The sequence below is a fragment of the Diceros bicornis genome, chromosome 10, assembly GCF_020826845.1.
Source record: "Diceros bicornis minor isolate mBicDic1 chromosome 10, mDicBic1.mat.cur, whole genome shotgun sequence".
Taxonomy (NCBI): domain Eukaryota; kingdom Metazoa; phylum Chordata; class Mammalia; order Perissodactyla; family Rhinocerotidae; genus Diceros; species Diceros bicornis.
In genome coordinates, this window is record NC_080749.1 from 51,216,152 (window position 1) to 51,239,126 (window position 22,975).

The 22,975-nt window shown below is 36.2% G+C and overlaps 1 protein-coding gene across 5 annotated transcripts in view; it reads left to right on the top strand.

The window, feature by feature from the left end:
- Positions 1-3,112: 3,112 nt before the first annotated feature.
- The window catches only part of PPIG (peptidylprolyl isomerase G), a 41,181-nt gene continuing 21,318 nt past the window's right edge, over positions 3,113-22,975 (top strand). Inside the window, exons 1-7 of one of the 5 annotated variants that reach the window (XM_058549211.1) lie at positions 3,113-3,196; positions 16,463-16,510; positions 16,743-16,895; positions 16,990-17,064; positions 17,464-17,571; positions 18,268-18,312; positions 19,377-19,464. In XM_058549211.1, coding sequence (XP_058405194.1) covers positions 16,835-16,895; positions 16,990-17,064; positions 17,464-17,571; positions 18,268-18,312; positions 19,377-19,464 — 377 coding nt within the window. In that variant the 5' untranslated portion in view covers positions 3,113-3,196; positions 16,463-16,510; positions 16,743-16,834. Of the gene's footprint in view, positions 3,197-3,475; positions 3,584-11,684; positions 11,808-16,462; positions 16,511-16,742; positions 16,896-16,989; positions 17,065-17,463; positions 17,572-18,267; positions 18,313-19,376; positions 19,465-22,975 lie in introns of those variants that run through there. The other 4 variants (XM_058549208.1, XM_058549212.1, XM_058549210.1 and 1 more) reach the window with 4 other exon arrangements.

Here is a 22,975-nt window from a genome sequence, read left to right on the forward strand (position 1 = left end):
TATAACATTGTGAGATTCCAGTTGTACATTATTATTTGTCAGTCACCATATAAATGCGCCCCTTCACCCCTTATGCCTACCCCCCCCACTCCCTTCCCCCTGGTAACCACCAAACTGTTCTCTCTGTCCTTGTGTTAGTTTATATTCCACATATAAGCGAAGGCATACAGTGTTTGTCTTTCTCTGTCTGGCTTATTTTACTCAACATAATACCCTCCAGGTCCATCCATGTTGTTGCAAATGGAACGATTTTGTCTTTTTTTGGCTGAGTAGTATTCCATTGTATACATAGATATACCACATCTTCTTTATCCAATCTGGGATAGCTTTTAACTCTGTGTTTATTAATGGGCTGAACTGGGACTTTTCCCTTGTAGCAAAAAGGACCAGGATGGAATAGGAAACTATGTCCACTCCAGATTTAGTTAACCTGGCAAACTAACTCTCTCAACCTGTAAATGAGTCACCTAAAAGAAAGATTGCTAAAATTCTTAATCTTCAACTCCAGTAAACGAAGGCCCCTAAACAAAACCAAAATTCTCCTAGTTTCTGCTATTATTGCAAAGAGCCAGGACATTGGAAAAGAGATTGTTACAAATTTAAACACTTCAGGTGCCTTCAGCTCTTTAACCAGCTTTTCCAGTGTCCTCCAAATTCTCGTGATGGGGCTCCAAGGAACTACAGGGGCTCTTCCCAATCCTTCCTTTCCAGATTGGAGATGAATCTCTTCTGTCCTAATTGACACCAGAGCCACACTCGGTGCTCAACCCGGCTACTATAAAGCAGCCCCTGCCTCAGAGTACTAAAACAGTTCAAGTAGGGGATCTTTTTTTTTTAAAGATTTTATTTATTTTTTTCCCCCAAAGCCCCAGTAGATAGTTGTACGTCATAGCTGCACATCCTTCTAGTTGCCGTATGTGGGACGCGGCCTCAGCATGGCTGGAGAGGTGGTGCGTTTGTGCGCACCCGGGATCTGAACCCGGGCCGCCAGCAGCAGAGCGCGTGCACTTAACCGCTAAGCCACGGGGCAGGCCCCATCAAGTAGGGGATCTTTAATAAACTTCAAAAGGTACCTGTTCTGAACCTACTCCCTTTTGTTTAAGCCCTTTGAGAGACACACATCCTTCTCTCCTTAATTCCTCTGCCCCTATCCATCTATTGGGATGAGACTTCACGCTGGAAGAGTATCACCCTGGAATTTCTCTCTCCTGAAAGGGGGAAATAATTCTAGAATTTGACAGTAGCCATCAAAACAGCCAACCAAGTGAATTAAATGACGCTTTGACATCTTTTATTTGCTCCATCTCTGAGGGTACCAGAGCTGATTCTGGAAACAGTGATCATTTGTCCCTATTGAACCAACTGCCACTCTCCTTATGGGCAAAATATGGGCAAAAAACATTGGTAAAATTCACAGCACATCTCCCATCAAGATTCAAATAGATCCCTCAAAATTTCTCCCCAGAATTAATCAATACCCCATAAGTAAAAAAGCCTGTCAGGCTATAAACCCCATATTAGAAGATTACAAGGTTCAATGCTTCATTATCCCTTATACTAGTCCCCATAATACTCCTATTTTACTTGTGAGAAAACCCAAGGGCCAAGGGTGGAGGTTTGTTGAGGACCTCCAAGCAATAATGTTACCTTTGTGCACCTCAAAATGTTAATTATCATATAATAATCCGTAACATATCCTCAAAATTGTTTCTAACTGGATGGGTGAGAAAGGAGAATATACCAATGTAGTAGTAATGTCACTTACACATTACCTCTACCAGTAAGTAGAAATCTAAGAAACTAATCTGTATATTGCAGCTAAATAAAAATAGATTCTGAAGGAAGCTGAACAAAATTCAAACAAACCAATGCTTAAAGAAATCCATCTTAATATAAATCAGATTTTTTAAGGTATCACAGAATTGCCCTCTTCACTGCAAAGTATAAATCCATATAACCTCTGAACTGTCCAAAGATCAATATGCTGCTGCTCTCCTGCAACAAAGGCAACAGCTTAAAAGAAGCGCGTGGGGTGGGGTGGGGGGGGATTGTTCTCTGTTTTATAACTATGGAAATTGGTCAAGACCCTTACATGTAGCACACGCCCAACTGTTGTTGATAATTTATCTAGCATAAATGAGTGAAAAATTTACATGATCGCAACTTCCAGTCTTTTTATAGGATAATAAAACGTTAAGTCTCCTTAGCTAATTCCTTTATTTATTTTAATTAATTAATTTATTTCTCCCCCAAAGCCCCAGTAGATAGTTGTATGTCATAGTTGCAGCACATCCTTCTAGTTGCTGTATGTGGGACACCGCCTCAGCATGGCCAGAGAAGCGGTGCATCAGCACCCGGGATCCGGGCCCAGGCCGCCAGCAGCAGAGCGAACGCACTTAACCGCTAAGCCACAGGGCCAGCCCAGCTAGTTCCTTTAAAACACACTCACTCCACATCCCCACAAGGATTTCAGCCGGCTTCCCTTTTCCCAAAGAGCAGTGGGCATTTACTTCTAACAATCTACGGACTCTTAGAATAATTAAATAACAATATATGTCCTATTTTCCCTAGAAGGCACTGGATTTGGAGTCAAAGACTTGTTTTGGTATTTAGGAACAGTGTTTGGGAGCGAGGCACTTACCCTCACCGAGCCTCAATTTCTTTACCTGTAAAACAAGGATAATAACCTATATCGTGGAGTTGCGGGTATAATATTTTAAAGAGAGTCAATGCCCTTTGTAATTTCCTCCTTTTCTCAAACAGCACTTGGTTCATTTGTTTTTTAAAACTTGTGTCATAGCGTTAACTGGAAGCTCCTTGAAGGTAAGGCTTCCTTCCCAATACCCTGGCGGAAGATCAATAAATGTTTACTAAATGGAGCACTTCATTTCACGAACGACAAGCCATTCTGACGGTTACAAAAGTTCCCAATCACCTCACACATAAAACATCGAGCTACTTAGGCACCAACATCCTACATCTCCAAGGAGCGTCGAGGTGACGCAAGCAACAGAACACCAGGAGATGAGGTCAACTAACCCGTGACGTATTTCCGGCGCGACGCTTCCCCTCCACGCCGGGACTGGGTTGTGGGGGAGGGAGGCGGTTAGTGGGCTTTAGCGCCTTTTCTGGCGGCGGTAGATTTGAAGCGCTTTACAGGACCGGACCCCGGGAAGAGGAGACCGTACTGGTGCGGGTAGGTGGCGCGAGGCCAGTGTTGTTTCGGTGGCGTCCTTTGCAGCAGTCCCGGGGTACAAGAGCGGGAAGGGCCCGAGGAGAGGGGCGGAGCCGGCGCGATAGGCCCGGCCAGTTAACCGTCTTCCCCTCGAGGTATCGGGGCTGCCTGGTCCCAGAGGGGGCCCCCAAGGACTGGGGCGCAGGCTTTGCAGCTGTTGCAGCTGGAGGCGGCTTCCAGCCGCCCCTTCCGGGCCTGCGAAACAGTCCTCCCTCTGCCAGCCCCCGCCCTCTCCACTCGGGCGCACACCTCCCTCCCTGACGCATTTTGCCGCACAAGCTGTAATATGGCGGCAGCGACGGCGGCCTGAACTCTGGGAAGCCAGGTGATTTTCGAAGCTTCAAAATCGTAAGGCTAAGCACTAATGCGGGGTAGGTGGGAGGATTGATGGGGATGGGGGAGGCGTAACCTGACGTCCTGTCAGGTTAGGGTTGGAGAGTGGCGGACGAGGAGCCTGGATCACAGGGGTTAACGTTAGGTTGAAGACAGGCTTTTCGCCTACTCCGACCTTTTCCTCTCACATACGGCGACTATGCATAGTCAAGTGGCACAGGCCACTTAGTTAAGCATTTTCCTAAAACTCAAATTCAAGCTCTTCCTTTCTCATCCCAGAGCTGTCTCCAAGTTCTCCCACGTTTTGGAGGAGCTGCGAACTGCGCGGGCCTTTTAGGAGGAGATAATTACTCTTTAGGAGAAAGGTGATGGCTTCGGAGCTCCATATGCCATGGGGGAAGTGTGCGAATTTGGCTCATCTTTAGTCTTTTAAGAGCTAAGGCGAGGTATGCGGGAATGGAGAACTCCCAGTCGTTTTGGAAATGTTATAAAAGCACCATTTTGTGCATTGGTTTTGATTTCTTCCCACCACAGTACTTTCTCTGCAGGACCAAGTTTTTGCAAGAGTGATTACAAATACGTCCAAGGAACAATTAAATGTTTTGGAAATTTGGGGGTACGTTAATTTTCAGTAGCTAAAACTGGATAGGAGAAAATATGTGTGTGTATGTATTCCCATTTGGCAAAGAATGGCAAGTAACTTGCTGGTTCGTAACGATGATGGGCAGGAGGTGTGTGAACATTTTTGAAATGGTGCCATAAAATCCAGAAAAGGCACAGATATCTAGAATGGTTGCTTCTTTCATTCATATTTTTTTGTGTACCCGAAAATTTACCCATCTTAGAACCCCCGCTTTTATTTTAACCATTTGAGATGGGATTATTTCTATAACAAATTACATAGTTCTGTATTAAACAGAGTTTATTTTACATTGTTTAACGTTTTCTTTATGATTCAGGATTATTGGTGCCCTGAGATCCTAATAGGTTTTGTCTTGTAGTAGGAGTCTGTGGGGCTTTTTTTTGAATTGTGTTTGCTTTTTAAGTTGTTTTTTTTTTTTTTTTTTTGCTGGCTGTTGTCAGGGTTGCCTTCCTCTGGTGTCAGAAGTGTAGAAGTATGCAAACTTCCTAGGTTAGGAAATTTGGGTTTTGTTTCTTGCTCAACCATCTTTCTGAACCTCAGTTTCTATAAAATGATATTTTGATTTCAGACTTATCATCAGCTGTGGGCCTCAAAAATAAGTATTCAGGTTTGTTAAAGTTCTGTGTAAAATCGACTTTCAGTAAGAACTGGGTGGTACTCCTATGAGTGAAGTGAAGAGCATATGCTACATTTATTGTGCCTTATTCAAGTCCTTTAGTTTCTGGTGCTTGTTATTGTGGTCTTGCAGTATGGGTGGCCTCTAAGTAAGATCTTTGTCCTTTTGATATTTTGCATATTTTAAATTAGATTTTCTGTCAGGCAATATCCATTCTTTATAAAGGGAAATTGATAGCCATTCATAATAGGATGAACTGATTCTATTAGTTATCAGGACACCATCTGCAATTAATCTTTCAATGTTGCCCTTTTGAGAAATACATATTGATGTTTTTCTCTTATTTTACTAATAGGATATTTCGACAGAATTATAATGTATTAGCTATTTTTAGTATCCTAGTGTACTAAGGTGTCTTGCTTAAATGTAATAGGAATCCATAGATGATCCATTCAAGTGGTTTGAAGAGTTTGTTGCAACTGTCTCTGCTACATTTTGGTATTGCACTTTTTTTGGCTTTAATATTATAAGCACCAAGCTTCAGTTTTCATTTGGTTTAGGTGTCAGTGGTTTTGCCCTGGTTTAATGCATATACAATCCCATGAGAACTCAGTGTATTTTTATTTCTGAAGGGCAAATCTTGTATCTTGAAATTTACTACAGACAGTATTATCAATACTCAGAGAAAACTGCTGAAACTGGGACTTGGTACTTTTAATGCCTGACAGGAAGTCTTTTTTTTTTTTATAAATTTTTATTTATTTTATTTATTTATTTTACCCCCAAAGCCCCAGTAGATAGTTGTACGTCATAGGTGCACAGCCTTCTAGTTGCTGTATGTGGGACGCGGCCTCAGCATGGCCGGAGAAGCGGTGCGTCGGTGTGCGCCCGGGATCTGAACCCGGGCCGCCAGCAGCGGAGCGCGAGCACTTAACTGCTAAGCCATGGGGCCAGCCCCTGACGGAAGTCTTTTGAACTTTGTTTTAGTTAGAGTGGTGACTTAAAATGGTCACCAACCTCTATGTGAAATTTAACTACATCGTAAGTATAGGCATCAATTTTTGCTATTCAAATGGTTATTTTTAAAACATGAATGATTTCTTTCTTTTTTTTTTTTTTGAGGAAGATCAGCCTTGAGCTAACATCCGTGCTAATCCTCCTCTTTTTGCTGAGGAAGACCGGCTCTGAGCTAACATCTATTGCCAATCCTACACCTTTTTTTTTTTCCCCCCCAAAGCCCCAGTAGATAGTTGTATGTCATAGTTGCACATCCTTCTAGTTGCTGTATGTGGGATGCCGTCTCAGCATGGCAGGACAAGCGGTGCATCAGTGCGCGCCTGGGATCCGAACCCGGGCCGCCAGTAGTGGAGCCCGCGCACTTAACCGCTAAGCCATGGGGCCGGCCCATAAAACATTAATGATTTCTTAACTCATTGACTTTTTTAAAATGAATGATGCCTGTTTTTTGTTTGTTTTTTTGAGGAAGATTGGCCGTAAGGTAACATCTGTTGCCAATCTTCCTCCTTTTTTTTTCTCCCCAAAACCCTAATAGATAGTTGTATGTCATAGTTGTACATCCTTCTAGTTGCTGCATGTGGGACACCCACCTTAGCATGCCTTGATGAGCAGTGAGTAGGTACGAGCCCAGGATCCAAACCCTGGGCCCCTGAAGGAGAGCGCGTGAACTTAACTGCTAAGCCACCGGGCCAGCCCCTCTCTCTGATATTTTTTATGAAATATATTTGTTGCAGAAGTTTATACATCCTAGCATTTAATATTATAAAATTTTATTGCACTGTGTCTTACATCCGAAAGTGACTATGATATTGTTGGTAAACATTTAAAACAATGTTGTGATTCTATCTGCTTAGAAAAAAGTAGAATATACACAAGTATATTAGAAGTTATAGCTAAGTGTTAGGATTTTATGCATTTTTGTATGATCTAACTTTTTCAATGAGCTTATTAACTATTATCTTATTTTAAAAGTATTTTCATTATGAATAAAGTAGATGAAATTAAGTATCACATACTCAAATTTCTGACGGGGCTCAGGCAAGTGAGGTGAGTGCATGAGGTCAAGTAGATAACCAGTCGTAACAACTAATAGGCAATAGTGGAAACTAGGTCAAACCGGAACACGTATATGTACCTGATCTAATGGGGACAGGCTAGACTGATTGCTCTACAGGAATGGGACACATTGCTAGATATGGTGATTTTTTTTTTTTTTTTTTTAAGAAAAATTTATATCTGGATTTTTTAGAAATAGCTGCAGCTCATTCAGATGAAACAAATTTGCAGCAGACAGATCACCTGCAGAATACTACTCTGAAAGCTTTCATTATATGCTATTCTTAGGAAATTCATGAGTTATTTTATTGAAAATTGCATAGGCTTGATTTTTCCCTGATTTGTATTTTTGGTCTCTCTTAGTGTTGTTTTCTCTTTACTTTTTCTTGAAGAAATAAAATATTGACCAGATGTTTGTCTCGTGTTTGATTTTAGTATTATGGAGCAATATCACGAAATCGTAATTATGGAGGAAATACTATGTCCTATTTCTGATTAGATAAAATCTGATTTTAATAATGTTAGGGACATAGTATTGAGCCATCTTTTGTGTCACCATTGTTCTTCATTAGCTATTAATATTAGAGTGTTTACATACTCAAGAGATTTGTGTAGTGCTTTTAATAATAATTTGCTTTCATCTTTCTTGAGTTTAAGTGATATTTGATTTGTCATTTCAGGAAAACTAATTTTAATCTATTTCTATGGAAAGTATCCTTATGTTGTGTAATCTATAACCACTTACAGTCACGTACATTATAATCTTAGAAGATTATACATTTTCTTTTTTATTATGAAATTTTTCTTTATAATAGCAATTCTGTTTATTAAAGAAAAGTAGAAAAAGTACAGTAAGGCAAAAACCCTCTCCAGTCTTAGAACCAAACACAATAATGATTGTTTCCTTTCAATCTTTTTGTTTTTTCTTTTTGTAAATCCTTGAATTTGAGAATTAGGAGTAGTTTATGTGATTATAATGATAATACATATACTATTTTATATCTTGATTATTTTTAACAGATTATGAGCATTTTTCTAATTATTCATCTTTTAAGCATTGCTTTAACAGCTATGACATTTTTTGTTCAACCAGAGGCCATAATTTAATCATTTTTGTGATATTGACTAGGTTGCTTCTGATTATATGTTACTAAAAAGAGCGCTAAGATGGCCAACTTTATACATGAAGGCTTTCTAAATTTAGGGTAGTTCCTTACAATAGATTCCTAGCAGTTAAATTTTACTGGTTTAAGATATAAACCAATTTAAGGTATAAACAACTTAAAGAATTTCACATATCGTTTCCAGAGGAGTTGCACACTGCATTGGAAATTATTCTTTTAAAAGATCTTTGCTGTTTTGATAGGCAAACAGTTTGTATCTCATTTTATTAGTATTTCTTTAAAGTATTTTTTCATGATTATAAAATTAGTACCTGTTGGTTGAAGAAAATTTGGAAAACAGAAATACATAAAAATTACCCTTAAACCCATGACCCGGATATAATCAATGTTAATATTTTGGTGTAAATCCTTTTTTTGAGATATAATTGACATAACATTAATTTCAGGTGTACAACATGATGATTTTTGTATATATACAAAATGATCGCTACAGTAAGTCTAGTTAACATCCGTCCCCTCACATAGTTACAAATTGTTTTTTCTTGTGATGAGAACTTTTAAGATCTTCTATCTTAGCAACTTTCAAATATACAGTACAGTATTATTAACTAGTCACCATGGTGTACATTACATCCTCAGGACTTTATGAGTTTGGGGTGTTTGTTTTTTAAGATTCCACATGTAAGTGATATCATATGGTATTTGTCTTTCTCTCTCTGACTTATTTCACTTAGCATAATGCCCCCAAGGTCCGTCCATGTTGTCACAAGTAGTAGGATTTCCTTCGTTTTTTGTTTTTTGTTGAGAAAGATTCGCCCTGAGCTGACATCTGTTGCCAGTCTTCCTCTTTTTCTTGAACAAGATTCACCCTAAGCTAACAGCTTTGTCAGTCTTCCTCTCTTTTGTATGTGGGTTGCCGCCACAGCATGGCCGCTGATGAGTGGTGTAGGTCTGCACCTGGGAACCAGACCCCGACCTCTGAAGTGGAGTGTGCCGAACTTAACCACTAGGCCACAGGGCTGGCCCAGGATTTCCTTCTTTTTTATGGCTGAATAATACTCCCTTTTTGTGTATATGTGTGTGTGCGTGTATTTGAATCACATTTTCTTTATCCATTCATCCATCAGTGGACACTTAGATTGTTTCTGTGTCTTGGCTATTGTAAATAATGCTGCATAATTTATAATCAATGTTAATATTGTGGTGTAAATCCTGTCTTTTTTTTCTTTCATTTTTATTGAGATATAGTTGACGTACAGCATTGCATAAGTTTAAAGTGTACAGCATAATGGTTCAACTTACATATATTGTGAAATGATAACCACAGTAAGTTTAGTTAACATCCATTATCTCATAAGGATGTAAGGGAAAAAAATGTTTTTTTCCTTGTGTTGAGAGTTTTTAGGATTTATTCTCTTAGCAAGTTTCAAATATACCGTATAGCAGTGTTAACTATAGTCATCATGTTGTATATTACATCCCTAGTACTTATTTATCTTATAACTGGAAGTTTATACCTTCTGACCACCTTTGTCCAATTCTCCCTCCCCCTAACCTTGGCCTCTGGTAGCCACAGTCTGATCTCTTTTTCTATGAGTTTGTTTTGTTTTTTAGATTGCACATATAAGTGAGATCATATAGTATTTGTCTTTCTCTAGCTGACTTATTTCACTTAATTTAATGCCCCAGGGTCCATCCATGTTGTCACAAATGGCAGGATTTCCTTCTTTTTTTTTTTATGGCTGAATAGTATTCCATTGGGTGTGTGTATGTGTGACTCTATATAGATATATATACATATATCACATTTTCTCTAGCTATTCATCTGTTATTGGACACTTAGATTGTCTCCACATCTTGGCTGTTGTAAAAAATGCTACAATGAACACAGTACAGATATCTCTTCAATGTAGTGATTTCATTTCCTATCTTTTTTAAATGTGCATCTGATATGAGTAAAATTGGGATCTTACAATACTGCTTACTAACTTGCTTTTTTCACCTAATATATTATGAATATCCTCTCATTCATGAGTAGTCTTTGATAATTTTTCTTTTTCAGTTTTATTAATTTTTATAATTTTTAATAATAATATATTTATGTGGTATAAAACTGAAAAGGTATAAAAGGTCACACAGAAAAAGTCTTCTTACCCATCTTCCCCAGCTACCCGTTTCTTCTCCCACCAGATGCCTCTGTATTAGACAAACACATATTTTTTTCTTTTTAGTTTTAAAAATATACAAAGAAAGCATATCATACACATTTCTATACCTTGCTTTTTTTTTTCCTTTTTAACTGAACAAAATGTTTTGGAGATAGCAGTACATAAACAGCTTCCTTATTCTTTTTTATAGCCTTGTACATTGTATGGGTGTAATATGATTTATGTAACCTAACCCTTTATGGACATTTAGGTTTACAGCCTTTTAACTACTACAAACAGTACCTTGAATAACTTTGTACATACCTTATTTTGCAAATGTATATGATATGTATAAAGTAAATTCCTAGAAGTGGGGTTACTGAATCAAAGTATATTTAATGCATTTGCAATATTGTATGTTGTCAAGTTGGCAAAGGATTTTATCAGTTTACCCTTTTACTAGCAACAGCAATATATGAGAAGGTCAGTGTTGTTTTTTTTTTTTTTTTGTCAATCTGATGGGTGAAAAATGTTATCTCCTTAATTTTAACATGTAAGAATATGATTTCCAATGGCTAGATGAATACCATCCATTTCATGAGGGTATCATTTATTTAACCAATTTCTATTACTGTACAGTTGGTTTTTCATTTTACTATTATAAAGTGCTGCGGTGACAGTACATATGAGTTTTTTAATACTTAAATCTTTTTAACCATATAACATTGGTGTCTTTCTTTTTTCGGTTAACAAACATTTTTTCCATGTTATAAAAAAATTGTATTTTCATAGGCAACATAATAGTCCATCATATGAACATTTCCTAAACTGTTGTTTTGGACATTTAGGTTGTTCCTAATTACTCAGTATTGTAAAAAACCAAAACCAAGTAATATTTCATTTAAAATGGTTACCTTTAGAGAGATTCCAGGAGATTGAATTGCTAAAGTGTTAAGGGTCAGAATGAATATGAATATATTCAAAGTTTTTGGTCTGTAATGCCAAGTTGCTAAGAAAAATTGTTCATACTGTTTATATTTTTAATTTGACTTTTTGTGAATTGTCTGTTTATATTCCCTTGGGTGGCCCTTCTGCTTTTAGTTGTTTGGTTCATGGACCCTATAGTAGTGGTTCTCAAAGGTAGGGGCAGAGGGACAGTGAGAGGTTTTGTTGGTTGTCACATGGACTGATATTTAATAGTCAGGACCAAGGGTGCTTAATGTTCTGCAATGAGTAGGATGGTCCTAGTCGGTGAAGAATTGTCCTAGTGACCCCATTCCTAAGCACTATTCTGCAGTAAGAAAATGAACACATCATGTTTGTTGAAAATATTTTCCCCAATTTTTTACTTTCTAATTTCCCTTTGACAAATAGAAATAATGAATTTTTCATGAGGTCAAATTTTTTAATGTTTATATCCATTATTTATTTCATTATTAGTGAACCTGAAAAGTTATTTAATATCTAGAGGTTAGGTAAATATTCACAAGTATTTTTCCTATTTTCCCGTTAGGTGGGTACACAGTTTTATGAAAAGAAAAGCGATTCCCTAAGATCTTCTCAACGTAAATGTTAAGTGAAACACTTGAAAAATGCGTTAAGACTTGAGTGCTCTTTTGAAGTGTTTCTTTTACAGGTCTGTATTTGTTGTAGAAAACTTGGGAAATGAAAAAACTAAAATAAAAATCACTTATAACCCTTTCACTTGGAGATAGGCTCTTGACATTTTTATGTATTTCCTACTACTTTATTTTGCTCTGCAGATATGTCTTTAAATTTTATTAATTTTAAATTAAGAAACTAATACATGAATATGTTCTCATTGTAAAAATTGAAACCTTATAGTTAAAGCTAAAGACTCCCAGTGACTTCTATCCCTACTCCCAGTCCTCTCTGGAGAGAGTACTTAAGAGTTTTTGTATATATCTCTTTGTTTATCTGTAGAAATAAAGTATTATTTTCGGTTGTAAAAAAAATACTTATATGCAACTTGCTTTTCTTTATTTTCAACTAAACAGTAGGTTTTTTGGATAGTGTATGTAAAGACTTTTCAAACTGCTGTATAATATTAAATAGCGTGTATATACCATAATTTATTCAGCTGTTCTCTCATTGTGGGACATTTTGGCTGTTTCCTTTTTGTTGTTGGTACTACAATGTTGCAAAAAAGCATTCTCACACATGCCTGTCCTTTCATGTATATTCATTCGTTTATTAAGTATTGTTTTCCTGCCATAGCCAAGCACTGTTTGAGGCACTGGAAATTAAGAGGGGAGCAAGATGGTCTATCACATCACAGAGCTTATACTCTAGAAAAAGGAATAGCTATAAAAACTTGAATTTGTAATAAAATACCAAGTAGCAATAAATGCTGGGAAGAAAAATAAAGCAGAGAAAGGGGATATAAAGTGTTGGAGGACAGGGCTGCTCCTTTCAATATACTAGTGAGGGATGGTTTCCATGAGTAGGCAATACTTGAGCGGTGACTTAAATAAAGTGAAGGAGTGAACCATGTGGAGATTTGGAGTAAGAGCATTCCATGTAGAGGGAGCAGCAAATGTAAACGACTTGAGAGGGGAATAGGCCTTGGGATGTTTGAAGAACAGCACGAACACCAGTGTGGCTGAAGCAAAGTTGAGGAGACTGTTAAGTGAAGTTGCACAAATCAACAGGAGCTAAAATATTTAGAGCTGTGCCGTCCAATACAATAGCCATGAGTCACGTGTGGTTGTTGAGCACTGAATTTCTAAGACTTAGGACCAAAAAAAGAATGTGAACTATCTCATTAATAACATTCTATGTTGATTATATGTTAAAATAATATTTTAGACATATTAAGTTAAATAAAATATATTATTAAAATTAACGTATTTCTTTTTACTTTTTAAAATGTGGCTACAAAAAAATTTAAAACTACGTATGTAGCTCATTTCTACTGGACAATGCTAGTTTAGGGTCTTAAAATCCATGGTAAGACATTTTGATTAAATGTGATAGTAAGACATTAGAAAATATTAGGTAGAGGAATGATGTGATAAAGTTAGAGCTTTTAAAGAATCACTCCACTCTGATTATTCTGTGAAGAAAAGACAGTACAGAAGTAAGAGTAAAAGCAGGGAAACTAGTTAAGAGGCTGTTGAAGTAGTCCAGATAAGAAATGATAATAAGGGTAAAGATAGTGAGAGCATTTGGGATAATTTTTGAAACTAGTGTAAAACTAACTTCCTAATGTTTTGGATAATGGGCTGTGAAGGAGACTGGAACCAAAGATAACTGCAGGTTTTCAGCCTTAGCAGCTGGGTTGGACAGTGATAATGTTTACTGGGTTTTGAGAGAATTAGGGTAGAAAAATAAAGAGTTTTGTTTTAGATATTATTTTTAATACAGTAAACTTTTACTGAAATATAACAGCATACCAAAAAGTACAGTAGTTCCCCCATATCAGCAGGGGATACATTCCAAGACCCCCAGTGGATGCCTGAAACTGCAGATAATACTGACCCCTATTATATATCATGTTTCCTTCTGTATATATGTACCTATGATAAAGTTTAATTTATAAATTAGGCACAGTAAGAGATTAACAATAATAACTAATAATAAAGTTGGCTTTGGGGCCATTATTAAGTAAAATAAGGGTTACTGGAATACAAGCACTGCAGTACCATGACAGTTGATCTGATAATCAAGAGGACTACTAAGTGACTAATAGGAGGGTAACTATACACTGTGGATATGCTGGAAAATGGGATGATTCACATCCTGGGTAGGACGAAGAGGGATGGCCAAGATTTCATTATGCTGCTCAGAACGACACCCAATTTAAAACTTATGAATTGCTTATTTCTGGAATTTTCCATTTAATTTTTTGGACCACAGTTGACCTCAGATAACTGAAACCGCAGCAAGCAGAACTGGGGATAAGGGGGAACTACTGTATGCAAATACTAAGTGTAGCTTACATGACCTTAGCTCATGTAAGCAGTAGTCAAATTAAAAACCAGATCCACTATCCTAGTAGTTCCCACTTGTGCTCCTAACTCTGTAAATTAGTGGTGGTGTTCATTGCAATTTCAAAGTCCCAGACTATAGGATTGCTTACGTTGTGCCTTAGAATTGAGAAACTTGGAAAATTATCAAAGATTGTGTCTAAAACTTTAGGAGTAATTAGGGACTATTTTCTGAGCTCATAACTTTTTTTTTTTTTTTTTTTTTGTGAGGAAGATCAGCCCTGAGCTAACATCCATGCTAATCCTCCTCTTTTTGCTGAGGAAGACCGGCTCTGAGCTAACATCTATTGCCAATCCTCCTCCTTTTTTATTCCCCAAAGCCCTAGTAGATAGTTGTATGTCATAGTTGCACATCCTTCTAGTTGCTATATGTGGGACGCGGCCTCAGCATGGCCGGAGAAGCAGTGCGTCCATGCGTGCCTGGGATCCGAACCCCGGCCGCCAGTAGCTGAGCGCGGGCACTTAACCGCTAAGCCTCGGGGCCGGCCCTGAGGTCATAACTTTTGCTTGGTTTTCAAGTTTAGATTTGTTTTTAAGACACAGTATGTAAGAAATTAACTGTAATCCTAAACAGTTGGGTATATTTGTGGCACTACTATTTATAACTATACTCATTTTGTAAGAATAGAAATCTCCACCTGTGATATTGTGGTTAAAGAAATAGCTGTAGAAGTTTTTTGGAGGAAAATAAATCATTAAACTTTCCCTATCCCCAAAAGTAGAGATTTTAAGAAGGCCTACAAAAATTATTTAAAAGATAAAGGATATGGGCCAGCCCCATGGCTTAGCGGTTGGGTGCGCGCGCTCCGCTGCTGGCGGCCCGGGTTCGGATCCCGGGTGCGCACCGACGCACCGCTTCTCCGGCCATGCTGAGGCCGTGTCCCACATACAGCAACTAGAAGGAAATGCAGCTATGACATACAACTATCTACTGGGGCTTTGGGGGGAAAATAAATAAATAAATAAAATTATTGGAAAAAAAAAAGATAAAGGATAATGAGGTACTATGTAATTTAATATTTTTCTTTAAGATTGGATAGTTTCCTCCGATTTATGGATTCCATGTGTTCTCAATTTCAGATGTGCAAGAATTGGAATTCTATACAAGTAAAAATGCAACAAACTTGGCAAGATATGAAAATTGCTAGATTTTTTTTATTTTATTGTTTTCAGGAAGTCTGTATAGTCTACTGGAGGATTGAAAGGTGTCTTTATCCTTTGTTTCGTGTGAAACAAATTCTAGTATCCATTATATTTCTGAGAAATTTTAAAAATGGAGGAAGTTATGAGAAAATTGTATTTATTTTTCAAACTGTTGGTAATTTGGGCAAAGAAGTTGATAATTTGGGCAAAGTTTTCCTTTATTTTGTTGAGTATTCTATTTGTATTTTGTGGAGTGTGTAAAATTAATAAGAGATGGTGGTAAATACGTGAACCTACATGTATGATAAAATTGTGTAGAACTAAATAAATACACATGCACACAAATGACTACAAGTAAAACTGGAGAAATTTGAATAGGATGAGTGGATTGTATCAGCATTGTTATGGTTTTTATGCTACAGTTGTGCTATTATACTACAGTTTTTTTAAAATGTTGCCATTGGGGGAAACTGGGTAAAGTGCACACTGTATCTCTCTGTATTATTTCCTACAACTCTGTGTGAATCGGAAATTGTCTCAATAAAAGTTTCAATTAAAAATTGATAAAGGAAGAAATCTATTCAGGATGGAGGATATAGATATTTCAAAGCCTCACTAGACCTAAAATCTCAAGCACTGCTTTTATGATAATTTTCAGAAAAGCATATACATTTCAGTTAGTTTCTGTTCTGAGCAAGTGAAACTGTCATTTTTATAGTCCATCATTTTGGATGGACTAAGTGCCTTTGTTTCTTCTGCCCTTCACCTTATCCTGTCATTCCCCACCAAGTATTAAAATTCAAACATTTTAAGTCCTTAAAATAAGTACTTTATCAAAAGAATGTCTCTGAAATAATAGCTATGTGCTATGTAGATAAAACCGTTACGCATAGTATATCACTTATTTTTTGTGTCTACACTATAATATCAGTAAAGGCTGTTGCTCATGATGGGAAAATAGCCTCATGTAAAACTTCATGTTGTGCTGTTACTCAGAATGTAAATCTACCATATATTGTTTAAATATCCTGCTTTATTTATTCCTCAATGATTCGTTGTTGGTATTTTTTAGAAATTTGAATGTTTTTCTTTTTAAAACTCCATTATTTTAATCAAAACTGTCATTTTTGTTTTCTAGGAGTGAAAGGATTGGAAAAGTTTGTCCTTGATTTTTCTCTCTTTAAAGGTAATCTGCTTGTTTAGTTCACTAATCATACAAATGTAATACAATTTTCCGTTTGGGGTGGCAGTCTACATTCAGTTGTTAAAATAGAAATTTTATTATATAGTGCTGATTCTTTTCTATTTGCCTCTCAAAATGCAGTCTAATCTCTAAAAGAAAATAATCCACGTGATTTATGACATGGAAGTAAATATCAAAATAAATTCAAACTACATTTCTACTTCATGCTCTACAGATTTTTTTTTTCAGAAATTTATGAAAAATCTTTGCTGTTTTAGTTTGTTTGCCTGAAACTGTATTTTACTCATAAATTGAAATATTGGAGCCATGGGAATAAAGGTTCAGCGTCCTCGATGTTTTTTTGACATTGCCATTAATAATCAACCTGGTAAGAAAATTAGTGTTACTATTTAATGTTTATAAATGAGTATTTAATAGTTTAAATTAGTAGAGAAGTTTAAATCAACTTCCTTCTTTTTCAGCTGGAAGAGTTGTCTTTGAATTATTTTCTGATGTGTGTCCCAAAACATGTGAGAACTTCCGTTGTCTTTGTACAGGTTTGTTGGCATTTTCAATTGCCCTAATTGTAGTCCCATTTGACTATGGCATGCTTTAATTTTTTATTTAACATGTTTTAGATTTCTTCATGCATATTACTTCCTTCTCTTAGCACGCAGATTATGCAACATTGACTAGAATGTGAAAGTAATTCTTAGAAATATTGGTTGTAATAAGATTTTATCTGAGATTTCTATACTTTCCAGAAAAATATGGATGATTTTTTTTTTAATGAATTTTTAAATTTCTGAGGGGAGTGAAAATTCTGTAGTTTAAAGAAATCTGTATAGTTCAAGAGAGGTATATTTTACAGAGCAAAAGCTTTCATTAATTTTGCTTTAATAGTACTTCCTTGATTTCCTTTCTACTAAATGGCCTACACTTTTTCTTCTCTGTAGGTGAAAAGGGGACAGGGAAATCAACTCAGAAGCCATTACATTATAAGAGTTGTCTCTTTCACAGAGTTGTCAAAGATTTTATGGTTCAAGGTGGTGACTTCAGTGAAGGTAAGACTTTGATTCCCATAAAAGAAAATCATATGTTTATATTCTTTGGTAAATATCAGAGATCTCAAAGTTAGACATATCTTTAGAAATACTAGTCTAGTTTTCTTCTCACCCCACTTAGTCTTTGGTCAAGCAATAAGGAGTACTCATAGAAATAGATAAAAAGAAAGAAGCATATAGGAAATAATTTCACCTTTGCATGAATTAATTTCAGAAATTTGCGTCTGGATAAAAAACAAACAACACTGTATTCATCTCTTAGTAACCTGTTAATGTGTGTGTTTGATTTTGTCACAACTGGTAATCCTTAACTACAATATAGTTTTACCTATACTTTTTTTTTTTCTTTCGTGAGGAAGATTAGCCCTGAGCTAACATCTAATGCCAATCCTCCTCTTTTTGCTGAGGAAGACTGGCCCTGGGCTAACATCCGTGCCCATCTTCCTCCACTTATATGGGACACCGCCACAGCATGGCTTGACAAGCGGTGTGTCAGTGCGCGCCTGGGATCCAAACCCCTGCAGCCACAGCGGAGCGCGCGCACTTAACTGCTACGCCACCGGGCTGGCCTCTACCTTGAGTATTGTTGATTCCGAGTAATTCGAGCACTTGCCTTGTAAAAAGCGTTTTGTTTAGGTAGCATCTTCAAGGAGATTAGTCTTGAAAGTTCTAAGAGTCCATGCTTTTTATTCTTAGGAAATGGACGAGGAGGGGAATCTATTTACGGAGGATTTTTTGAAGGTAAAAATGTTCACATTTAAATTGTGTTTTTAATATTTTCTATTTTATTTGATTTTTCTCTATTGAATCAATAAGGCTGTTCATTAAACAGTATACTAATATTCAACTACCTTCAACTATCTGGAGGTTAATTTTCTTGTGAAAAATTTTATGTGAGACTTTTTATAGAGTAGGATTTTTTGTGTGTTTAGGACATTTGTATATCATATTTGAAGGGTTTCAGTGATCTAGAATAAACTCTTAGAATTACAGTGCTAGAATAGGAACTTCCATAGCTTGATCTTAATTTTTATTAAAGGAGATTCAGCAGTATTTCTTAGTAACTATCCACATTTTTAGTACATTTTTCTATGAGGATTTTAAAAAAAAGTCTCTGATTTTCTAACGTTGGGCTATAATAATGTTTTTCCCAAATTTAAGTTTTCTCTGTGGAATTTTTTATTGATGTGAAGATTATTTGAAAGACTATAAGCATATGAATGTGGAAATAATTTCATATTTCCCATCTTTCACTTTTGGGATTAAGTGAAATTTTGTTTGACATTCCACTTGCTTTGTTCTCATATTCTTATCCAAGATTGGAAGGCAAGCTTCTCTCTTTTCAATATGTGATGCTGTGGGAGAGGTTAAGTTAAGAAGTGCCTCTCTGTGCTCAGAATAATATTGTATGTGCTTTTTTCTGTTCAGAAATGAAACATGAATTGTGAAAAAATCCTATTTGGATTCCTTCTCTTGCTTTTTAAGGAGTTTCATTTTTTGTTTAAATAAAGGTGTGTTTTTTCCAAAAAAAATGTAAAGGACAAATGTAAATGGAAAGAAAGGAGGTTGATACAGTATTTGGATTTTATAGACAAGTATTGAAAATTAGAAATATTTTATCCTAAAAAGGTGGGAGAGGGAATTGGTTAATATTTGATTCTCTCTTCTTTTAACCTGAATTTTATCTAAATTTTGTCTGGATCTAAAGAACACATGATATAAACACAAGCTATGAAGAGGAGTAAAAATGAAATTTTTTTGGAGGTTATGCCTGTAATGTAACTGGAAACTTTGCTTTTCTGTAGATGAGAGTTTTGCTGTTAAACACAACAAAGAATTTCTCTTGTCAATGGCCAACAGGGGGAAGGATACAAATGGTTCACAGTTCTTCATGTAAGTAGTTATGATCTGATGATTTAAAATATCCCTTTTTTGGTGTGTTGTTTCTCTGTGTGCCTGCCATTGATCACTAATAAATAGGAGAGGGATCTATGAGGGGGAGAATTTTTGAAGGAAGGAGAACAAAGAATTGCTGAAGAGGGAAAACTTTTTGAAAGGGGAATTGAACTGTACTGCTAAAGTTTTCAAATGATGAAGACTTGTCAAGGGACACAGGACCCCACTTGAAGGGATGGGGTGTGGGGTTCCCACTGGCCAACGTAGGACAATTTCAGCATGCAAATAAATAATGATAATATCAGATTATCAAATAAAATAGAAATCCAGGATTCCATACAGATATAAATAATAAATGAATAAATAACAAGAGAGAAGGAAAAGCTCTTCCTTCGTAGAATGTCAACTAATAAATATAAAAGGAATGATCGAGTTAGAAAGTTACCATTTTGCAGTCATCTCAGTAATAATTCATTCAGTCAATCTTCATTATTCGAAGATTCTCTATTTGTGAATTTGCCTACTCACTAAAATTTATTTATAACCCCGGAGTCTATACTGCTAATGTTTTCCAATATGACTACAAAAAAATTGTGACCAGGGCTTTTGTCAGCAATGCACATTTTTTATCATGTCCTCTGGGTACAGATTTGCTCTCTCTTCAGTAGCCTTCAACTCTCCTGGTCTCAGAAGAACTTAACCTGTCAGCACCATATGGATTATTCCGATGTTTTCCTATTCCATATTTGTAATTCCTTTCTTCAACAGTGAGAAACCTGGCTCCCATTATCTTCAAAATTTCTACTTATTTGCTGAATCCTAGAATAAAAAATTGCCATTCTATACTACTGTGAAAAGTCACCTACTAACTCGAGTTCACTGATTATTTATAGCTGTTTTTGTTGTTAGACTGAGGATATGTAGTTAAAATACCTTGTTTAAAAGTGACTTGGATTAGTACTTATCGGTGTGAATTTTGTGTGGTTTTGTGACTCAAAATATGTTAGGTTCATTTGTTTCTGACATATTTCATTTTGTTCTCCTTCTCACTGTGTTGTTTTGATTTGTTTTTTTAAGTTTATAAAACATTAACATGATTCCAAAAGTCAAAGCAAAAAGAATACCCTTGAAGTATCACTCCCACCTAACTCTTCACTCCATTTCCATTCTGTCTTTTTTTTTTACCCACTTCCACCCATTCATATTAGTAACCATCCTCATTAGTTTCTGGTTTATCTTTCTGTATTTCTTTTTGCAAACATAAGCACAGATACATGTATATTTTCTTTTATTTATTTATTTATTTCCCCAAAGCCCCAGTAGACAGTTGTATGTCATAGCTGCACATCCTTCTAGTTGCTGTACGTGGGACGTGGACTCAGCATGGCCGGAGAAGCGGTGCGTCGGTGCGCGCCCGGGATCCAAACCTGGGCCGCCAGCAGCGGAGCGTGCGCACTTAACCGCTAAGCCATGGGGCTGGCCCTTTATTTTCTTATTTTCCCTTTTTTCTTACACGGTAGATAGCATACTATATATATAATACTTTGCGCCTTTTCACTTATCGATATATCCTGGAAATCCCTGCGTATCAGTTCATAGAGCTTTTTCTCATTGTTTTTAAAGCTGCATAGTACTTTATTTTGTATATATACTATAGTTTGTTCAACTAATTGCATATATATGGGTCTTTCTGATTTTTTAAATGAAAACAACTTATATCATGTGTGTTGTAGAAAAATTAGAACACATAGATAAGAAGAAAAACAATCCCATCCCTAGACTATCTTTCTATGCAATAAAAATGTAGGTGGAGTGTTGCATATACTCTATAATCAACATTTGGATATCATATAAATCTCTTTGCATGTCACAAATATTAATTAACGTTTAATAGCTACATGGTTTTTAAAAAATTTTTTTACTGTTGGTTTGTTTTTTAAATCAGGACCCAAACAATGGGCACACACAGCCTTTCGTTATGTCTTTTATTTTATTTATTTGTTGAGGAAGATTTGTCCTGAGCTAACATCTGTGCAAATCTTCCTCTATTTTTCAGTATGTGAGCTGCCAGCACAACATGGCCGCTAACAAAGTGGTATATGTCTGCGCCCTGGAACCGAACCTGGGCTGCCAAAGCAGAGCACATTGAACTTAACCATTGGGCCACCGGGGCTGGCTCTAATAGCTACATGTTAATACATTGTTTGAATGTTCTGTGCTTTATTTATTTAATTAATCTCATTTTTGAACATTTGGTTTGCTTCCTGTTTTTCAAACTGCTGCAGTGAACATTGTTGTACCTATTGTTTGATGCATTTTTAATTATTTCTTTCATATAAGTTGCTAGAAGTTTACTTAGTGAAATGTTTACACATTTTTGAGCCTTTCCATATATATTGCTACATTGACTTCCAAAAAGAAGTATAGTTTACTCTAGTATCAGCAGTATATAAGTGCCAATTTCACAAGATCCTCAACAACACTGATCATTATCATTCATTTTCTCTTTTTTAAGTAAAATCATTCTGTGCTAACCAAAACCCCTATGTTAAGTTCATGTAATCCTTTGTGTATATTCTTAGAATCTTCCCTCTAAGTGTTGATTTCTCTTTACCTCTTTCCATTTCTAGATAACCTGTCTTTACTTCTTCTGTGTTCTATTGTTTTTTAAGGGAAACAACCTCAGGTTTTAATCTTTAAAAAATATTTTTTATCATGGTAACATAAAATTTACTATGTTAACCATTTGTAACTGTACAATTCAATCATATTAATTATATTCATAATGCTGTACAACTGTTACTACTATTTCCAAAACTTTCATTATCCCAGACTAACCATTTTCCCTTCCCCTAGCCCCTGGTAACCTCTATTCTACTTTCTGTCTCTATGAATTTACCTATATAAGTAGAGTCATGCAATATTTGTCTTTCTGTGTCTGGTTTATTTCACTTAGCACATTTTCAAGGTTCATCTGTGTTGTAGCATGTATGAAAACTTCATTCTTTTTTATGGCTGAATATCACTCCATTATATGTACATATCACGTTTTGTTTATCTGTATTCATCTGTTGGTGGGCATATGGGTTGCTCCACCCTTTTGGCTATTGTGAATAATGCAGTGAACATTGTTGAGTCTTTGTTTTCAGTTATTCTGTATATATACCTAGGAGTGGAATTGCTGGATTATATGGTAATTCTATGGTTAGCTCTTTGAGGAACCACCAAACTGTTTTCCACAGTGGTTGCATCATTTTACATTCCCACCAGCGCTGTGCAAGGGTTGCATGTTTTCCACATCCTCATCAACACACTTTTTCACCAATCTGAAAATGACCATGAAAGCACTGCGAGTATTGGTTTAGGTGTTACAAATAAATTCTAGTGAGCAAGCAAACGTGCAGATATGGAATCGGGGTGAGTATGTAGCTGCAGTACACACTGAATGTAACATGTAATACAAATACATATATGGGGTACACCTAGGTTTTTACATTTCTAGGTTTTA